A 20,493-nucleotide genomic window follows, 5' to 3' on the forward strand; every position below is an offset into this window, starting at 1 on the left:
TCAGACTTGGCTGCTTTAAGGATTCGCCAAGAGGTGCTCTGTGTGTCCCTGCCTATTCCAAAACACCTTTTCCATTTTGAATCCTATATACTGCACAGCCCAGCCAAGCATGTTCTCTGTCATTGGTCATTGACTATCACTCCTTCATGTCTCCTCCTCTCCCTTTTCTGTTGTTTTTGCAGCTCACTTAAGTGCAAAAGAAGCTGGAGATATGTCAACTTTGTTTGATGCTGGTGGCATTATAGGTTTGTTGGATTGATTTTCAATGGAGCTTTCTTTGCATTTCTGCATCAGAGTCTAGGAAAGGAGGTGGGGTTGGGGCCATGAGTTGCCAATCTAGAGCAGGCATGGGTAGGAAGTAATTTGCAGTCTTTGTGTGGATTCCTCAGTGATTTGCAGATCACGAAGCATTTTTGGACTCCAAAGCAGCAATCCTCAAAGTCCTTTCCTGCATTTAAATTTAGATAGTTGAAATGAAAATAGGGCTACCCGGGCTGGAAAAATCTGGATGAACACTAGATGACAGCCAACAGTTGCACTTTCATTATGTCTTTGCTGCCATCTCCATTTTTGCAGCCCAGATCTGGTAGCTTTAATGGAAAGTAGCTGGAAGGAGGAAAAGGTGGAATGAGTTTGTGAAACTGGCCTGGGAGCTCAGTTCTTCTCTGGAAAACAAAGTTCTGGACTGACTGTAGGCTCAGCACCTGCCTTCCCACCAACTCTTAGCTTTTGGATCCTTACTGTGACCGTGGTGCAGAAAGAGAAAACATGGCTTTTTGTCATGCAGGGGGCATCGTGGCTGGTCTCGTCTCAGACTACACTGGTGGCAGGGCCACCACATGCTGTGCAATGCTCATCCTGGCAGCTCCCATGGTGAGTATTCCCATCACCTTCAGGTTCATGACTTCTATATCACTGAAGGTCATTTGGGAGGAGTAACTATATAAGAAGGTTGTTAGCTTCATGCAGTGTTCTGGTTGCCTACTGATGGAAAAGCCAACGTTGAATGAAATACAGTTTTCACCTGGTTCAGGCAGTTTTCATACATTGTAATCTGGTTTGTACATGGTTCCATCTCATCATATGTTTAACCAAATAAACCCAAGTTGGCTGGGATTGTACAACAAGCTAAGCACAATTCAAATGACATTGGCCTATATTTTAGAGGTAGGTAGCCTTTCCTAAGCTCCTGTCCTGTTTCTATGCCAGAGATAGTCAACCTTACGTTGTCTTGCTATTTTGGAGTATGGTTCCCACAATCCCTTGCCTTTGGCCATGCTGGCTCAAATTGATGGAAAGTCCAAGGAAGTGCCAGACATTTTATGAAGATGGTATTCTCAAAAATAATTGCCAATATAAAAAGGGTGAATTGCCACCACCCATTTGAGGAGGAGGATGTGTTCCAGGTTCTTGGTGTGTTTTTCAGTATGTCAGCTGTTCAATGTATATTTGAACAATTTTTTTAAAAATTCTAAGAATAGGTATCCTGCTTTTGAACTACTGAAATAAGCCACATCATATTTTTGTCTGAAAGTACAGATTTTTATTAATTATATTATACTGAAACAAAACCAAGTATTTAAGAAGACTGACTTTTGGATGCTGAATTCATTTACAGTAGTATTTGTAGCTATTTTATCTGGAAGTTGAGTTACACAATGTTTAATTGCCTCACCAAAAAGTTTTAAGAAGGAAAAAAAGAGTGCTGGGTAAATGGAACATTTTCTTCTTCTTTCCTTGCCCCCCCCTTTTTTTTTTGACACCTCTCCATCTCAATTTTGCTCTTTCATGCCCTTCTGCTGGGAAGTTTAGTGCTCTGGCTAAATAAATAGTTTGAATGTGCAAGCAGGAAAGTAATTATATATATAAAGCAATGTATATATATTGTAATAATATACAGTATATATAAAGCAGCTGTGAATTGCCTCTCTTGTGGTTAGATTAACAGCCTCAGGATATTGTTCCTAAACAGCAATAGAAATAATATAATTATCTCCTTTCAGCTGACACACCCTCACTTTTCTTGATATTTCTGTCCTGCAATTACTCCAAGGAGCCTAAGGCAGTGGACATAATTTTCCTCCATCCCCATTCTATCCTCCCAATAACTGTGATGTTAGGCTGTGCTTTAAGGATGGTGGCTGGTCCAAAATCCAGATGGTGAACTTTAAGACAAAGTGGAGATTTTGACCTGTAGCTCCTCTGCCCTAGACAATACCCTCACCATTTTATTTCTCCAATCTGCGGTTCTCCAGATGTTTGAACCTTTGGCTTCCATCATCTCACATGAACCCAGCAACTGATGGTAACTGAAGTTCAAACATCTCAAGGCCATCAAAGTGGGGAAATCTGCTCTAACTGCTTCCCATGGTGGTTTTTGTCCTTAAAAATGACAGCTACAAACACCCTTTTTTTTCCAAACTCACTATCTTAATGTATCTGACTTTCAAGATGTAGATAGTTGAAATAAGAATACTTTGGGTCCACTAACAGAACAAAGACCTCCTATATAGATGTTGCTTAAGCATTTTTAATTGTTGGGTAGGATTTCTTTCTGAATAATAAAAGAGGGACTGAACTCCAGTGGCAGAGGCAAAGGTTAATAGAGATCCAAGTGCTTCTCTGCATAACTGTGCAAATAACAATGCTGATCTCTACAAAGGTTGGTAATTCTTAATTATTGCTTTGCTTTTTGTTCCAGCTCTTTTTGTACAACTATGCTGGGCAAAATGGACTAGGCACATCCATAGGTAAGAATGCATTCCTTTCTGGAGATTTTTGCTAGAAATGCATGTTAACTTCCTAAAAGAAAATTGGGACCAGTTCTCACATTACATTGACCTGGAGAGCATGATTTATTGTTGGATCCAGGCAGCCTTTTTGTTTGGGGAAAAATAAATAGGCCTGAACATTTCCCCAGACAAATCTAGAGGTGGAAATAGAATTGCACGTCAAACGATATTGTTCCCCATTTCATAGGCAAGCTTTTGAACAAGATATTTACTGCAAAATGTGATGAATGGAAATATATAGAATATACCGTTTTACTCATGATTATCTACCTCCACCAGGACTGTGCCTCAAAATTTATGAAATTATGGTTGGAGGAGGCTTTAGAGGGCATAAAACAGGTTTGGGGACCATGTGAACCCTTGGGACCTTAGGTGGCCCATCTGTGCCACACAGACTTTTATCCCAGAGCAAAGCACCTTCGGACTTTGCCCTAGGAGGTAGCATATTAATAAAATATAGAAGTAATTGAAGCACTTGCAAGCTTAGGCAAACAATAGCCTACACTCCAGGCCAGCTCAGTTGTTTAACTAGATCTGTTCAATACCTAGCTGGAAAATAACCTGATTAGGTTGTAGAGCCGATATTCTCTCTTTTTTCCTTTAGCGATGCTCCTTATCTGTGGTGGCCTTGTTAATGGACCATATGCTCTCATTACGACAGCCGTATCAGCTGATTTGGTAAGGATGAACTTGTCTTTATTCATTCTTGCAACTTTTTGGCTTACCACCTGAGTATCAATGTCAACACTGGCTTTATATGTAACATGCAACTTTTAATTAACTCAAGTGCAGTTTTGCAGCTCTGCATGTATGGGTTTGTGGATTTTTATTTCAGTCACTCCAGGAGGGAGGCAATATTTTGCACAACTTAATTAATTGAATAAAAATAGTAGTAGAACTCTGCATCAGTGCGATAGGTAGTTCAGCCGTCATTTGGTATCAGATGTGGACACCCCCTGCCTCCTGATAGACATAGTTGTGCATAGACACCTTGCATCTTCATCTGCTTTAAAATTCCTGGGCTTGAACAGACTCAGTGGAATAAGATTTCACATACACAGCACAGTGGTTTATGTGTTTGGGTACAGCTAAGAAATTTCCATCCAGTATAAACACAACATTTTGGCTGAGTGAACATCAGGAGGAAGAAAATTCTTGGCTTAAAGCAACCCATAGCAATTGAAACTTGGAAGGGATTTGAATCTTGGAAGAGATCTGATTCAAAGCAGTTCCACTTATCCACCAGATATTCTGAAAAGGTTTTCTGATTACGAAATTCTCCTGCAGGCCAACCCTTCTCCATAGCAACTGTTCATGTAAAGAAATCTTTAGTCTGAGTGTTTTTGGTTAAGACTGATAAATTTCTAGCTGAGGATTTTCTTTGTAGCAAGAATTGCTATCATTACTAGGATCTATACAAAATAATCGTTTTTCTATCGAAAAATAAAGGAACATAGAAATTTTACTATGTAATAAATAAATGACCAGGCTTTGGCAAACTTTTCAAGCCCTGAGTCCTTCTTGTGGGATTCAGAAGGCATTCCTTTGCCAGTCCCTGAAATAAACAGAACTTAAGCAGTTTCACACCCACTGGCAAATCATATGGAATATTGAGAGGATGGAATTTAAGATATTTCTACCTCCTGTGGAACATCTTGCCCCCGGAGGTGAGGTTGGCCCCCACTCTTCTGGCCTTCAGGAAGAGCGTCAAGACCTGGCTCTGCCAACTACAGTAGCTTGGGGGTCCAAGGGTGATGGGCAGTCCTGGGGGTGGTTGGTGGCTTAAGATGCTCTTTCTGTCTTTGAGTTTCTCTCTTTTATCTTCTATTTTTTATACTTTTATAATGGTTTTATAATTTTTATTTGTAAGCCGCCCAGAGTCACTTTTATAGTGAGGTGGACGGTGTATAAATTCAATAATAAACAAACAAACAATAAATAAATATTTCTCAGCTCTGTCAAATTGCATGTGTACCCCACTAACCGTAATCTGTGCCAGCACTATTTGTCCTTTATATTTGTTAGTTTATTCATCTTCTCTTATCCACTCCAGGGTACTCATGAAAGTCTCCAGGGAAATGCAAAAGCTCTTTCCACAGTCACAGCCATCATTGATGGAACTGGATCTGTAGGTAAGTAGCTAGATGGTTGCCAGTCTAATCCATGATTGTGTTTTAAGAAATTTGCTTGGGCAGAGATCTCAGTAAAAGTGTGGGTTTTCTCTTTTTTCCCTGTCTCCAAGGATCATTACAATGGGAAGTGGATGGTAACCCTGTCCAAGGTTTTTTGCTTCAGACCTTGCTAGTACAGTAGGATCCATTTGGAGCCTAAATCCACTCTATGAATGGATGACACAAATTCCACACTGCCTAGTGCCAGAAACATTCAAATATCTGCACATGCAGGGATGTGTGTACACATGCATACTCATACCCCTTTCCTGCATTTGTGGCTGCATCTGAAAGAATGACTTCTTGGACACATTAACTTGTATAGTTCATGTCATGAGTACTGATGGCGAGCAGGAGGGGGCCTCTATCCAGGGGGGGAAACGCAAGCGTAGTACTGAGGAATTAAGCAGCCATTCAAAGAGACACAGATCAGACCCACCTTAACTTTTGGGGTTTATCTGTCTGGGTTTTCCCACGCTTCTTCAGTTTGTTAGGATTTTCAGTCTTATGTAGCAGTAATAAACACTAGAGACCTACCCCTCGTCTCAGCATGATTCCTGACTATTAGGACAGTTCAATCTCTCAATAACTCTCCACATTAGGAATTGCTGTCATGATTATATATCACCCAGCTGCTTCCCAAAGACATCTCATTGTCCATTGTTTGCTTCAGAATTCTAGCTCAGGGCCTTGTTCAGGCCTGGCAGTTTATGTCAAGGTCTGCAACCACATGCTTGTTGCCCCATTTCCCACCCTTGCCCTCCCTGGGTACAGTTACTGATCAAGGACTCCCAACTCCACTGTCCTGGAAGGTGTGGGCCATTGACCTGACATGAGCTGGACCTTCATCTGGGCCCCTTGCTTGCTGATCCTTTGCATGGTTTCCATTTTCAGGTGCTGCTCTTGGACCCTTGCTAGCAGGTCTGATCTCCAGCTCTGGCTGGGACAATGTCTTTTACATGTTGATTTCAGCCGATGTTTTGGCTTGTCTAGTAAGTACCTTCCATGGAGTATTCTGCTCCCACTTAGCAATCCATTAAATTTAATTATAGTTTAATTAAATGGGGATGGTGAACACTGGGGGGAGCTTATGGAGCACCAAACAATTGCTCAGAAAGGGGCAGCCTGTAGGGTACTCACCATTGGCCATGCTGGCCGGGGCTGCTACTTCAGCACCATCTGAAAGGCTGTGGATTCTCCAGACCTGCACTTGTGAAAAAACAAATGTTTTGCTCGCAGATCATTGCAGGTTCACTTGGAACATCTCTGTTTGAAAAGTTGCTGCCACTTAAGTATTGGAATAGAGAGATTATCATTTTAAGAAAGCACTTCGTATTAGATTTCCAGGCAGGATCTTCACTTAATCACATCAACACATCTGAGTTTTGTTTTTAACTAAGAGGTATATTCCTGCTATGAATGGATGCTAGTGACTATGAGTGGCTAAGTATGGTTTGGCCCACTTAATTATTTTGCCTATCTTAGGTCCATTTTGTCCAGTTTTTGCATTAGTTTGTCCTTAATATCTCCCCCACAAACCCTTGCACAAAAAGATATATGAATTATGTACACAATTTTCTTCATACGTTCTTTTTATTTATAAGCTGAGTTACCTAATGGTGATGGATTTCCATACATTAGGATCAAAAGTATTAGAGTTTTCTGTGAATTCTCTCCAACTGCACTTTTAAAAACAAACAAATTGGAGAACTGCATCACAACATTTGGAAAGGTGCAATATTAAAAGATAATGTATGGTTTGAGAAGCACGAATGTATTAAGTTTATATTAAAATGAAATTGAATAGATGTAACCCCACCGTAAACCCTTGCACAGGCCTACAAAATTCATGGAAAAGGTAATTTTGAGTATGTCTTCTGCTTCCAGCTTCTTTCACGAGTGGTATTCAAAGAAATGCGAGGATGGTGTGGCTGCTATACAAGAAAAAGAGGGTAGGTGTTTGAAAAAGCCACATTCCAGAAGATGTCGATAACCTGTATTCCAATCCCTTGGAAAAGATCTAGTACATAGTTCCCCAGATTTTTCAGGTTTATAAACCTCACTCTTGATTAATTTTCCTGAAATGTCTTGGCTATGGGAACTGGCATGCTGAATTTTAGAGAATAAAGCTAGTAGCCTTTTGGCCTATGCATAAGGAGAAACAGCATCTGCTTCTAAACTTGCAACGCTTGTATATGTTCTGTTGGAATGTGTGGCATGATCTTGAATGTATATCCTTATGCTAAATGTTACAATGGACACATGCTTCAAAAGTCCAGAGTAGGAATGTATTCTTCAGGTAGTTTTTGCTTAGGCTGTAACCATATTGGTTGTGCTGATCATTTGTTTTGTTGTGCATTTACAGCACAATCTGATATATGTTTATTTGGAATTGGTTCATTCCTAGGTATTATACATAGGATTCAGTCTTAAATACTGACTACAGCTTTGAGTTTAGTACTGAGACACATCCTTGCAAATGTGTGTAGTTGCTTTTTATTTTTATTGGAAGTAGAGTTAAGAAGTAATTTATCCTAGGATGCTGGGTGAGGAAAGCTATGGATGATGTCTTTGTGAGCTGCCCAGAATTGGTTGGAGCCGGGCAGCATCAAAATCGAATGGATGAATGAATGGATGGATGGATGGATGGATGGATGGATGAATGAATGAATGAATGATGTCCTGAGAATACATACAATATTTCATAATCTTAGGATCGGAGGTGTATTTATTGAAGTTGAATGATCATATTCCAGCTTATTAAGTAGAGATGTATGAGTATTTTGGCCAAGCACATGGTCTCTTCCAGTAGTGCAAGTGAGCCAACCACCCAGGTCCTTTTCCACTAGCTTCAGTTTCCTGTTTCCTCCAAACTGGCAAATTATGGCCAGCAGCTTCACAATAAGACAGAATATAAAACCATGGTTTGAAGTTGTAATATTCTAAGTTATTCCAAAGTTGTTAACCATAATTTTACATTTGCTTCTATTTCTAAAGCAAGAAGAAAGTTTTTCCATATCTTAGCAAAAGGCTCGTCTTAGCTTATTAAGCCAAAATTTGGTTGCTTGAACTTTCTCACTCTCAACCTTACCATGAAGAATATCCTGTCATATTGAAGGTGTACAAAAGAGCTAAGTGGAGTTTTACCCATGAGATGTGTGTGTGTGCCTTCAAGTCAGTTTTTCACTCCTGGTGATTGCCTGGACAAGTCCCTGCAGTTTTCTTGGCAAGATTTCAGAAGTGGTTTGCCATTGCCTCTTTCCTAGGGCTGAGAGACAGAGAGACTGGCCCAAGGTCACCCAGCTGGCTTCGTGCCCAAGGTGGGACTAGAACTTGTGGTCTCCCGGTTGCTAGCCTGGTGTCTTAACCATTACACTAACCTGGCTCTCTAGCCATGAGATAGATAGACAAAAATCTCCCCTCCCCAAACCAGGGATATCCCCTTAACCAATACTAATAGTAACCTTCTCCATGTATCATTATAGCTCTTGCTTGGCATTAACTCACCCAGTAGTGTTGGATGCAAAATAGTTTACGGTGTGTGAGTATGTTCATTGCTTCTCTTTTCCTATTTAATGGAGAAAAAGTGTGCAAATCTCAGTGTATGATTCCTTGCCCCCAAAATTTTCCTTCTCCTTTCTGGCATCTGTGAGGTCAATGCACAGTTGTGGAGGGAAGTTGGACAGTATTCAACACACTAATTCTGTGAACAAAATAAGCTTTTGGTGGCCTGCTTGTATTTAAAAAAAATGCAAAGGACAAGCTAGAATGGCAGGAAGATGTGCCAAGATTTGGAGGGTTCTGGCATAGACAGTGCTGAGTTAAATGAGGAAAGAGTTTGACCAGTTAGAAAGCAACATTCAGTGTTCTTAGCAAGAAAACCATGGCCAACCCTGAAATAACATGCACATTTGATAATAGTTTTTCCCCCAACAATGTAATGATGTTAGATGTGCTACTGTATTTTCAGCACAAGTCTGAACATGTTGAGTTCAGCATGGAATTCACTTGAATAGATAACAATTTTCAGGTAGTTTGTTTTGCTAAACCATCCCTCCCTGTAAAACTTGTTGTTCTACAGATGTACTAAGCTTCAGTTTCCATAAATCTTAGCCAGTATGCTGGCTGGGGGATGAGTGTTAAAAGTCCAATGGTTGGAGGGCATGAATTTGGGGAAGGATACTCTAAGCCATGCCTGTAGCATAATATTCACAGATGCTGGTCTCCTTCTTTACTAAACCCCTTAATTAGTTCACCCAGAGATGAATTAATGAATTCAATGAATTTCAACCTGAGGAAACTTCACAGCAAGACATCTTGGGAAACAATCAGCATTACCATGGACAAGGCTTTGTCTACACAATCATCAGTGGTTCCATGATTATGCTTTGTGTGCTAACAAATCACCTAACAAAGAATGTTGATTTTTTATTGTCTGTGTGTGTAATTGAGATGAATAAATTGAATTGTGTAAGCAATTGAGATGAATAAATTTAAAGCAGTGGTTCTCAGAATTGAGTCTCCCAAGAAAGGCATGGACCATGGGAAATAATGTCCTCGTTGGATTAGATATTTAGACACAGCCAACCTAATTATCAGACTTCCCAATCATGTACGTGTTCCATTCTTGCTTGACCTTCAATCTTCATGCAGAATAGAAATATTACAGAATATTTTCTATCCTAGGGGACACTAAGGAACTTCAAAAACCTACTGCATCTTTCTAGGGGCATCTGCTGCCCTATATCCTGACCTCCAAATCATGTTAATATTCAGGGGCTCAAGCCAGACAGCCAAGTGTCTTCCATTCTAGTCCTGTTCCCTATTTTTACTTAATAATCTGTGGCTACTGAGCATGTTTGGAGATTTGGAGGTGGGTTGCAATTCCCTTGTAAAGGGGAGAAGGAAGGAAGGAAGGAAGGAAGGAAGGAAGGAAGGAAGGAAGGAAGGAAGGAAGGAAGGGAGAAAGATTTTTGCATGCATCAGGATTGCTCAAAAGTGATATTGCTTTGGCTCATGCTTGTTTGTTTCTTATATTTTTATACTGCCAGACTTAAAAAAAAAAAAAAACCACCCAGCAGCTTCCATCAGACTTCTGCCAACACTCATTCCCTGAGTCTGTTACTAGAAACAGGGATGGCTATATCGCGCCTCCTTTTTTCTTTTTTTAACTCTGACTTTTGTCCTTAGCCTGGGAGCAGCTGTTTTAAAGCTATTCTTTAAATCAGGGCACAACTACTCAATAAGCCCTGTTTCTGGTTTAAAGGTAATCCACAAGCAAGGCATGGGGGCATGGTGACTCAGTGGTCAAGACATCAGGCTTGTCAATCAGGAGGTTGCAAGCCTGGCGGTTCAAGACCTGAGCGCCGTGCAACGGAGTGAGCTCTTCCACTCACCCCAGCTCTTGCCAACCTAGTAATTCAAAAGCACGCAAATGCGGGTAGATAAATAGGTACCACTTCAGCAGGAATGTAACAGTATTCCATGACTGTCATGCTGGCCACATGACTGCGGAAGTGTCTTTGGACAACACTGGCTCTTCGGCCATGAAACAGAGATGAGCACCTAGTGTCGGACATAACTAAACAGGAACCTTTACCTTTACAAGCAAGGCATCACCAAAAAAAAAGGTCCCTCTTTTGGGGGAGATGGGCGGTGGCTAAATGTGATTAATAAATAAAATAAATAAAATAAATAAATAAAAAGACCCCGCATTTGAGGATCACTTGCCTAAGAAGGCCAATAGTTGCAGCTCAAGACCTCAGCCTTGGCAAACAGGCAAGTCCCTATAAGACGTCGCTTGGGGGAATGTGCATGGAACAGACAGAGGTCAATGGGAGATGCCCTTCTGTGGGGATAGTTAGCACGACCTTTGAGAACCACTGCTTTAAAAGCATGGAGCCCTGCTGAATATCTTCTGCACGCTCTTCCCCATCTTGCTCCAAGAAACTTGGGTCCACTTTATGTTGATTATATTTACAGGTCAGTCACCATTTTTTGAACAGGCATGCTCTGGGGCCATAAATCCCGGTAAGTCCATGTTTCAAGCCCCTGGTGTACCTTGATAGGTCTCTTGGTTTTGGGTGTCTTTGTTTCCAAGAGTTAAAGATGTTCTGAGCCTTCAGAATAAGCGGGACTCTTATTTCTTGAGTATCTGGTGGTGGAGAAAAATCAAGATCTGAGAAGGTGGAGAAAGAGCCCTATACAGTGGTTAGTGTTCTTGGCTTTCTGCACTCTTTTCTTAGCAAAGGAAGAACTTATCATAAAACTTCTGATATGTTCTTTTCTTGCCTCTTGAATGCTAACCCTAAAATGCTGGTGTGACTCTTGAGTAGGATGTGTGAGTGGCAATATTTCGCCTTGTTTGGGATCCTGAGAGGTTCTCTTTCACATATGAATTTAATGTCTGAATGGAGATTTTAAATCCAGGTCTTTTCATGCCAATACCACCACTACCACCACCACCACCACCATCATCATCATCATACCATTGGCATATGTAATGAAATGTTAGTGTGGACTGCTCCTTCTGTTCAGGGCCCAACTAGATATGCCCTTTTCCTGGATTGTCCATTCAGTTGTCCCTCCTATTCCGTTTCATCCCTCTGTCAACAAGCGTTTGTGGCCATTGGGTACTTCCTGACTTCACTGACATTACTCCTCTTCAATTTTTTCTGCAAAGAATTTTTGTATATGCATGTCATTCTGCAAATTTTGGGGTGTCCCCAGGCCCGATGATTCCTGATGATATCCCTGCAGTTTTGGCTAGATAAGAACCATAACTTGCACTCTGAATTTATGATTAGTTTGCATTACTGCTACTACTGTTGTTATTATTACTATCATCAGTATTATGTCATTTAAATAGATCTATGTGGTCGCTAGGAGTCAAAAATGACTTGATGGCACATAATCAATCAATCAATCAATCAATCAATCTCTCATTATTATTCCTTTAACTAAAGTCTTTTAAGAGAAGCACATAATACAGTTCCAATGAAATCCAAAATAAGTTTAAAATTACCGATTGACCCAACATGGGGAATTTAAACCATGCAGTTCATGGCATCCCTACATCCCAAACCCTTTGTCCATATTCTAAAAGGATGCTGCAAATCAAGTCCACCTGGGAAGAACTTCAGATACCTGTCTTGGTCCCACCTTAAAAGTGTCTGAAATGAAAGCCATCGTTCTGCACACTGGTGCTTTCTGAGCTGATGGCATTTCTAATTATATCTCCTTGTGTGTTGCAGCTTTAAAGAATTTTAATGTGGCCTGCCTGACCAGAGAAGCCCATCGAGGCAAGAAGGAAGAGCATTGCCAAGAGGGACCGGTTTGTTGCCAACCAGCCAACTCATGTGGGAGGAATTAATGAAGCTCAAATGTGCTCCAGGGACAAAACTCTCTTGCAAAACACTAGCCAGGTCACTGGCTGCACTCTTATTGTTTAAAATGATCGACGGTGGGAACTAGGAAAAATGATGCAACAGGAGAAAAAGAATGGGCATATCTGGAATCCACGTCGCGTCCCCAGACCTTTGTTTTTCTATCAGTTGCTAGCTGCATCCCATTTTTTTACCACTATTTTTTTACTATTAAAATGGAGAACCGGTCCAGGGTTCATTTCTCTACCTGGAGGAAGAAAAGGCTTTGGATCTCTCTTGTTGCCTCTACCACAGTCCTAGTTTTCTTCTCTGGAGATGGTTTTATTTTATGCAAAACCACTACCAAGTCTTTAATTTGAATTACAAGAATGATACAGGGAAAAGAGGTTTCCTCTTAAGCCAAACTCTTTTTTACTAAACGTTTTATGTTAATGATAGATATTTCTACTACAAGGACTACCGCATGAAGCTAGATGCAAAATAATACCATGGGCAGAGGCAATCGCATGGTGGCCACAGAATGGAGCTGATCACCCATAAGCCATCCTTAAACCCAGTAAGCAAAACTCATGTTCTATAGGTGAATAAAATTTGGGAGGGAAAGGTTAGTGATTTGCTCAAAGTGAGGCATGGCAAGCATTTTTTGTTGAACCTGCAGACTTAAGGGACTTCTTGGCAGAAGGAAATGGCAGGCCACTTCCACACCACTGCAGGAAGATTCAAAATCAACCTGTTGTCTATTCCTGTTTTATGTCCCCTACAATCCTTGAAATATATCCAACTGGAAAGCCAAATGAGAGGCTAATGCAATTATTTCTTCTTACTGAAAGATCTGGGAGGCCTCTTTACAAGAAATGTTGAATGTTCCACCCTCCCTTGCTTGCAGTTATAACTGTGGTAGAGTTCTGGGACCAACTGGGTCTAATTTGGACAGGCAGGAATAAAAATCACCCATTGTAATGGTTGCCTATTCTAAAACACCATCAGACTCATGAGTAGGAATTCAGAGATATCTGACTTATTAAAGAATAGTATGCAGGATCACAGAGAAAGCTGAGAATGATGAAAGCGCGCCAAATTCAAACTAAAAACCCTCGGTGCAAATGAAATCCCTCCCCCCATAGAATCTTGTCAAGTTCACAATCCCAGGTGCTCCTAACGGTTTCTGATGGTCTGTGGGAAAAGTCCTTGAACAGAGAAAATAACCCAAACACATTCCATTGTACTGATTTCACATACAGAGCTTGGTACAAGGTCCCACAGCAGCTCCCTCCCAAACAGAAACGCGCGTCAGCGCCATGGCATGTGAAACGTTACAATGTATAAACTACATTGAATCAGTGAACATGACATACTGCCCCCCCCCCAAATGAAGAATACATTAAGCAGCAGGCTTCAAAGGATAAGCAAGGTGGAAACGGTTAACTAAATCAGGAGCGTTAACATGGTGGGCAGACACCCATTCAGGATGAGGAAAGTGTTTCCATCGGACCAGATACTGTAGGGTGCCTCGAAGCTTGCAAGAATCAACAATGTCCTTGACTTCAAAGTGTTGTTGGCTGTCAATCATAATTGGAGCAGGAGGAGGAGGTTGAGGGTACCAACGCGGTGAGTGGTGCACAGGCTTAAGCAAGCTGCAATGGAAAACAGGGTGCAAGCGTTTCAAATTGTGAGGCAGTTCCAATTTAACAGTAACTGGATTGACAAGATGAACAACAGGAAAAGGACCAATGAATTTGGGAGCAAGTTTTTTAGAGGGTTGAGGTGATTTGATAAATTTAGTAGATAGATACACCTGATCCCCAACTTTGAAGTCGTGTTGTAAAGAATGATGCTCATCAGCTTGAGACTTATAAGCAGCCTGGGCATCAGCCAAAGCTTGTTGAATTACTGGCCAGGAATCAGACAGTTTAACAGCCCAGTCAGATGCAGAACATGTTTGGGAAGGGGGCTGTGGCAGCTCAGGGATGGGAACAAAGTCGTGACCAGAAACCACGCGAAAAGTGGTTTGTCTGGTACTTTGATGCACAGCATTGTTGTAAGCAACTTCAGCAAAAGGTAACAACTCCACCCAATCGTCCTGATGGTAGTTAATGTATGCTCTAAGAAACTGTTCAAGAGTGGCATTTAAAATCTCAGTAGAACCATCAGTCTGTGGATGGGACAATGTGGACAGTGCTTGTTTAGTGCCAATCAATTTTAAAAATGATGTCCAAAATTGGGAAGTAAACTGTGTGCCGCGGTCAGAAATTAAATGGGAGAGGCTACCGTGGAGGCAGTAGATGTGGTGGAGAAATAGGCGCACTAATTGGGCTGCCGGGATGGATGCACATGGAATGAAATGAGCTTTAGAGAAAAAATCCTTTATAACCCAAATGACAGTTTTCTTCTGACTGGAAGGTAGGTCCACAATGAAATCCATAGAAATCTCATCCCAGGGGTGGGATGGGCTGGCCACTGGCTGTAGAAGCCCCTGTGGTTTCCCCCCTTTTCGTTTTGATATGGCACAAACAGGACAGGAAGCAACATAGTCTTTTACATCATGTCTTAAGGGGTTGGCCACCAAAATTGACAGCGAACCAAATGCAAGGTTTTAACAAAACCAAAGTGTCCGGCAAGTTTATCATCATGGGAACGCTGCAAAACATCAGCTCTTAAAGTTTCAGGTACATAAAGGCGGTGTTCCACCCACGCCAGACCGTTTTCAAAAGAAACATTGTCTCTATTAGCTAGCAACCAAGTGTCAGATTTCAGTGCCTGGAGAAAGTCCTTCTGTAACTGACAAGGAACTTGCACTTTCCGCTTCCCAGACTAGGCTGGGGGCGGGGTTGCCTGCGCACGGGTCTGGCTCAGAGTGACAATAACCAAGCCCAGTTGTGGTTCAGTGAGAACAGTCCCAACCACATCTGCCACCTGGTCAAGGTCCTGAGGTAAACGTGATAAAGCATCGGCCAGAAAGTTTTTCTTTCCCGGAATAAATGTTAACTGGAAGTTAAAGCGACTGAAAAACTGAGCCCAGCGAATCTGTTTAGGGCTGAGACATCGTGGGGTGCAGAGGGCTTCCAAATTCCTGTGATCGGTCCAAACCTCAAAAGGGCATTTAGCACTTTCAAGGAGATGGCGCCAGGTTTCTAAAGCTGATTTTACAGCAAACGCCTCCTTTTCCCAAACATGCCAATGGCATTCTGTTTCAGAAAATTTCCTGGATAGATAAGCGCAGGGTTTTAAGTGATTTTCTGAATCCCTTTGTAACAAAATAGCCCCAATAGAGGAGTCAGAAGCATCATCTTGGACCACAAAGGGGCGTTCAGGATCAGGGTGCTGTAGAATAGGCTCAGCAGTGAAAAGGGTTTTTAATTTCTCAAATGCTGCCTGGCATTCAGGCATCCAATTCAGCACTGCCCCAGGGTTTTTTACTTTGCGTGTCTCCCCCAAGCCCTTGGTACGGAATAAATCAGTGAGGGGCAGAGCAATCTCAGCGAACCCCTGGATAAATTGCCGATAGAAATTACTGAACCCTAGGAAACTTTGTAATTGCCTCCAGGTGCGGGGACGTTCCCAACTTAGAATCGCCTGAATTTTTGCAGGGTCCATTTCTATACCCTGGTCAGACACTCGATAGCCCAGATAGTCAAGTTGGGTTTTGTGAAACTCACATTTGGAAAGTTTGGCATAGAGTTTGGCATCTCTAAATTTGCGTAACACCTGTCTGAGGAGGTGTTCACGTTCCTCCTCGGTTTCAGTGTAAATGAGAACATCATCTAAATAAACCAGGATCCCTTTAAACAAATGATCATGTAATACTTCATTGATCAATTGCATGAAGACTCCAGGCACCCCTGCCAACCCAAAAGGGAGGACTTTGTACTGAAACGATCTTAGTGGGCAATTAAAAGCAGTTTTCCACTCATCCCCAGCTCTTATGCGAATGCGGAAGTAGGCTTCGTGAAGATCGAGCTTGGAGAAAATCTTGCCCTTTGACAAATGAGCTAACATGTCCTTCATGAGGGGCAGAGGGTACTTGTTGACAATAGAGACGGAATTTAACCCTCGATAGTCCGTACAGAGTCGAAGCGTGCCATCTTAGACTTAGGTGTGAAGGAATGCAACAATTAGATCTCTGTGGAGTCCTTGTTCTGCTTTTGTTAAATATTCTCATTTAATTTAATGGAAAAGAATTTTTCCCCTGTGGAGAAGCAATTGTAGAGAAATTCTCATAGGGAGTTGGTACAGGGTGCTTTCATTTAATTCAGTTATAAATTGGCCAGGGATGTGCTTTGTCTTTCATTAAGTAATCATCTTCTCAATGGGCTGCAGCTTCTGTTGCATCTATTTCTTCTAACCAGCCCCTTCCAACTCTGTGATTCTTCTCCGAATCACAGCGGAAGGCCTCATGAAGGGCATTTCTTCCTCCCTTCTGAATCAGGTCTTTTTTGCAGATTAGAGAGTGAAGGTAACCAAGGAAGCTGCAGAGGGATCAAAAGAGCAGTTATCTTACGCAACTCAGAATAGAGTAAGCTCAAAACTGCCAAGTTAAATTGGAAAGTATTTCAGCCAAATAAGATAATGAATTTCATTAGCAAAAGCTTATGCGTAACAACTCATGATAGGCTTTAGGCTGATACAAAGCTCTGGGTAGTTTATGTAACGCTTACCATCTTATATGTAGAAGAACTTGCTAGAGATGAAATCTTGTGATGCACTAGTTCCATTCATGTAACAAGTAAAGAGTCACCATGAATTTTATTTACCCTGTAGCCTATTTTGTGTAGGTTTGTTGTGGCATGAGAATAATGGCCAGCTCCAAAGCAGAGCAGACACATTCCTTAACCTGTCTCTGTATTTCAATTTCTATCTCTGTGGTCTGATTCAAAGATCATACTAAGCCTGTAGTTTATTTGGTTTTGACACATCATTTTAAGTGAATTCAGGCATTGTACTCACTTCAGAAGCCATGGTTAAACAAATAGTGACTTAGTGTGACTAAGACTGGAGCCATCTCAGCAGCTTGATTTCTCCAATGAGCAGTTCCATCCACAATTTATAACATGGTACTGGTGAATTCAAAACACTCCCTGGATTTGCCTGTTAACTATCTAACTACCATTCTCTTTTTGCTCTGAATGTCTGTTTAGCTCCTTAAATACTTACCATGGAATATCCCCAGTGGGGGACAAGAACATTTGTTATACATCATATACATTTTATAAGAGAAGGTGTCTTGAATGGAGAGTTGGAACAGCTGAAATACCATACATTTTCTGCATGATGGCTGCCACCCTATTAGGGTGAATCTAAATACTCCCCACCCCATCAATCTACAGTTAAGAGTGCAATCCAGAAGACATCTAGGCCACCTAAGCCAAGTAGCCTCAACCTCTACAATGGTTGAAAAAGTGGGCCGGGAAGAAAGTAACATTCGATGTTTGGCTTTGATCAAGTCCAGAACTACAACTGGTAATTAGTAAATATACTGTAACACGTGGATAATAATCAGCTTGTTCTTCAAATGAGAGCTATGTCTTTATGTACAGTTTTAAGGTACTACATGGACTGGAAAGAAAGAAAACTTTTCAAGGACTCCTTTACATAAAAGAATCCAAACTCCTCTGAGAAATTTTGTTAGCTAACGTTGCAGTCAAAGCCAGCAGCTTCCCTGTGTTATTATTAAACATGATGGGTGCCAAGTGCAGTGTTTGTGTATAGCACAAACTTAAAACATAATTGACTTCACCTCCTTGGAACTTAGCACACAGAGGAACATTTGTACTTGATGTTATTTTATTAAGAGCTGATTCCACCAGTAAAGACAAAGAGTGGGGAAGAGAAGGAAGAGGGCCGCAAAGCAAATTGTAAGATCAAATTCTGGGTCCTGCCCAATACCTACGTTTATTTCATTCATTCATTTATATCCTGTTTTTTTTCCCCAATGAGAGTAAGGGGTGTGTGGGGGAGGTTCCCAGGGAATTTTTCCATTGAAGCCTTTGTTGGGCCCAAGATCACTGAATGCACCATTGAAATTATGGAACTTCTAAGTTGACATACTACAATTTAACAGTAAGGCTATAGTCCTGTAACTTAGTAGCTTGGGGTAGGAGTGGGTACTTCATTAAACATAATTGGACTTCATTCCAAATAGATGGTATCTATTGATATTGGAATATCAAAGGCAGACAAGTATTAACTGGGTCCTAAAACAAGGATAGATCTACATCATGTGGGTTTGGAACCAGGGTTGGAGGGGTTTAATGCTTGGTTCGATGTTTTAAGCCTATTCTTAAGTATAAAGAATTTTAATCTATTTTCTGTCTAAAACCATTGGCAATGTGGTCAGAGAAGGCTCTGGGAATGTTAAAAAAGAGTTATCCTATTTAAGGAACAGGCTTATACTGTTAAGGTGTAATTTATTTGAAGTAAATACCACTGAATAGAAAATGGACTGTTGGGTTTCTCTGATATCTGAGAAAAACCTCTGACTTTGTAGGCAGAAAACTTTGATCGAATTCTGTTATATGTCCACCAAATTCTGGTTCAAAAAGGGTGTGGGGGGAACTTTTGGAGCTGAAGGATCCTTCCGAACTTTCCACAACTCTTGACCCAGGAGAAAATTGTACATCTTTTTTGAAAAAATGGCAGCGAGCACCACTTTTGCCCTGTCTGTCTCCTTAAATCTTCAAAGCCAGTTTGGCCTAGTGGTTAAGGTGCTGGGCTAGAAACCAGGAGGCTGTGAGTTCTAGTCCCGCCTTAGGCATGAATGCCAGCTAGGTGACTATGGGCCAGTCACTCTCTCTCAGCCCAACTCACCTCACAGGGTTATTGTTGTGGGGAAAACAGGAGGAGGAAGGAGTATTAGGGATGTTCGCCACCTTGAGTTATTTATAAAAATAATAAAGGGATAAAATAAATAAATAAAATAAATGATAAATAAAGCCATCAAGGAAGGCCCTACAATACCTCATGGAATGCCAATATTGAGTACTCTGGATGATCAGTCAAATTGCTCCTGTTCAAACTACAGGTCTTACAAATTACAGTACATCAGGGAAAAGAAATTTGGAAAATGGATATTGGATTGGTATTCCTACCCAATCTCACTAGGTGGCACTGCTGTTATGAGAACTATCTCAAGAGCTTCTGTGGACCTTCCAGTGTTGTCAAGTGAATGCAATTCGAAGTAACAAACACATCTGAAAAAAAATTAAACAATAATTCATTATGCACTGTGTGAAGCGTTCTTTTGTCTTTCTCAAATTTACTGTGAATAGAATTTCATTGTGTGCCCCCAGATCCTAGCCTTATAAAAGAACATATAAAATGTTTCATTCCTTACTTATTTCCAAAAATACTTTTCTAAATCTTGATCAGATTTCATACTCTTTTCATCTACATTAGATAATGCCAAGCATAGTAATCTTGACAAAGGACTTGCCCCTGGATCATTCATGATTGGCCTTGTCTGCACCTCTTCCACCTCTACAATTTGTTATTTCTTCCCTTCTCAGTTATAAATTTATGGTTCCTAAAAGATATGCAGGTCAGTTCTAGTTTTACATACATTCAACTAAATTAAGCTGCAGAAACAACAGATTCACAAAATGGCCTAATTTTGATCCTCTAGAAACATGCACCCTAAGCACAGAAAATGTATCGGCAACCAGAATGAAGAATTTCTTTTCCTGAGGATAAATCATTCAAAATGGATACATTTAAAGAAAATTATTATGCCAGTTGATCAGGGTTGAGGATATTAGCAAGGAAAATTGTGAAAACTTACATAGAGGTACCTCATGTGATAGTTCTCCAAAAGTGCATTTTTTTGGAGAAACTTTCTGTAGGACTCAGGGCTAGTTTTCCCCAACCATTGCTCCCTTCAGATATGACCAAATGAAAAGTGTCAATGGATGACTGGGTGGAGTGGAAGTGTCCATGGATAGATGACTTGTTGAATGACCTGCATGTCCAGTTGCTTCTGTCTGGCTTCGTTCACCATATGAGAAAGAGTCCCTCAGATTTTCTGCATCTGTCCTTGCCTCTTGCTTTCTGCTAGGTGCTATGTTTTTGTAGCTCAGTGGTTTACTTGAATTTGTAGTTTTAATGTAATGTGTACAAATGTGAATGGATTTTCAAAAAGCTCCCTCACTGGAG

The 20,493-nt window shown here is 41.0% G+C and overlaps 1 protein-coding gene across 2 annotated transcripts in view; it reads left to right on the top strand.

The window, feature by feature from the left end:
* The window catches only part of SLC37A2 (solute carrier family 37 member 2), a 40,160-nt gene extending 27,018 nt beyond the window's left edge, over window positions 1–13,142 (top strand). Inside the window, exons 11-20 of one of the 2 annotated variants that reach the window (XR_010068468.1) lie at window positions 183–245; window positions 788–873; window positions 2,702–2,750; window positions 3,397–3,470; window positions 4,846–4,924; window positions 5,858–5,955; window positions 6,851–6,915; window positions 8,449–8,504; window positions 10,946–10,993; window positions 12,217–13,142. Coding sequence is in view for 1 of the 2 variants with exons in the window: in XM_063311078.1 (XP_063167148.1) it covers window positions 183–245; window positions 788–873; window positions 2,702–2,750; window positions 3,397–3,470; window positions 4,846–4,924; window positions 5,858–5,955; window positions 6,851–6,915; window positions 12,217–12,232 (530 nt within the window). In the remaining variant the exon portion in view is untranslated. The remainder of the gene's footprint in view (window positions 1–182; window positions 246–787; window positions 874–2,701; window positions 2,751–3,396; window positions 3,471–4,845; window positions 4,925–5,857; window positions 5,956–6,850; window positions 6,916–8,448; window positions 8,505–10,945; window positions 10,994–12,216) is intronic. The other variant, XM_063311078.1, reaches the window with a different exon arrangement.
* Window positions 13,143–20,493: the final 7,351 nt, after the last annotated feature.

Source organism: Candoia aspera, chromosome 9 (assembly GCF_035149785.1).
Source record: "Candoia aspera isolate rCanAsp1 chromosome 9, rCanAsp1.hap2, whole genome shotgun sequence".
Lineage (NCBI taxonomy): Eukaryota > Metazoa > Chordata > Lepidosauria > Squamata > Boidae > Candoia > Candoia aspera.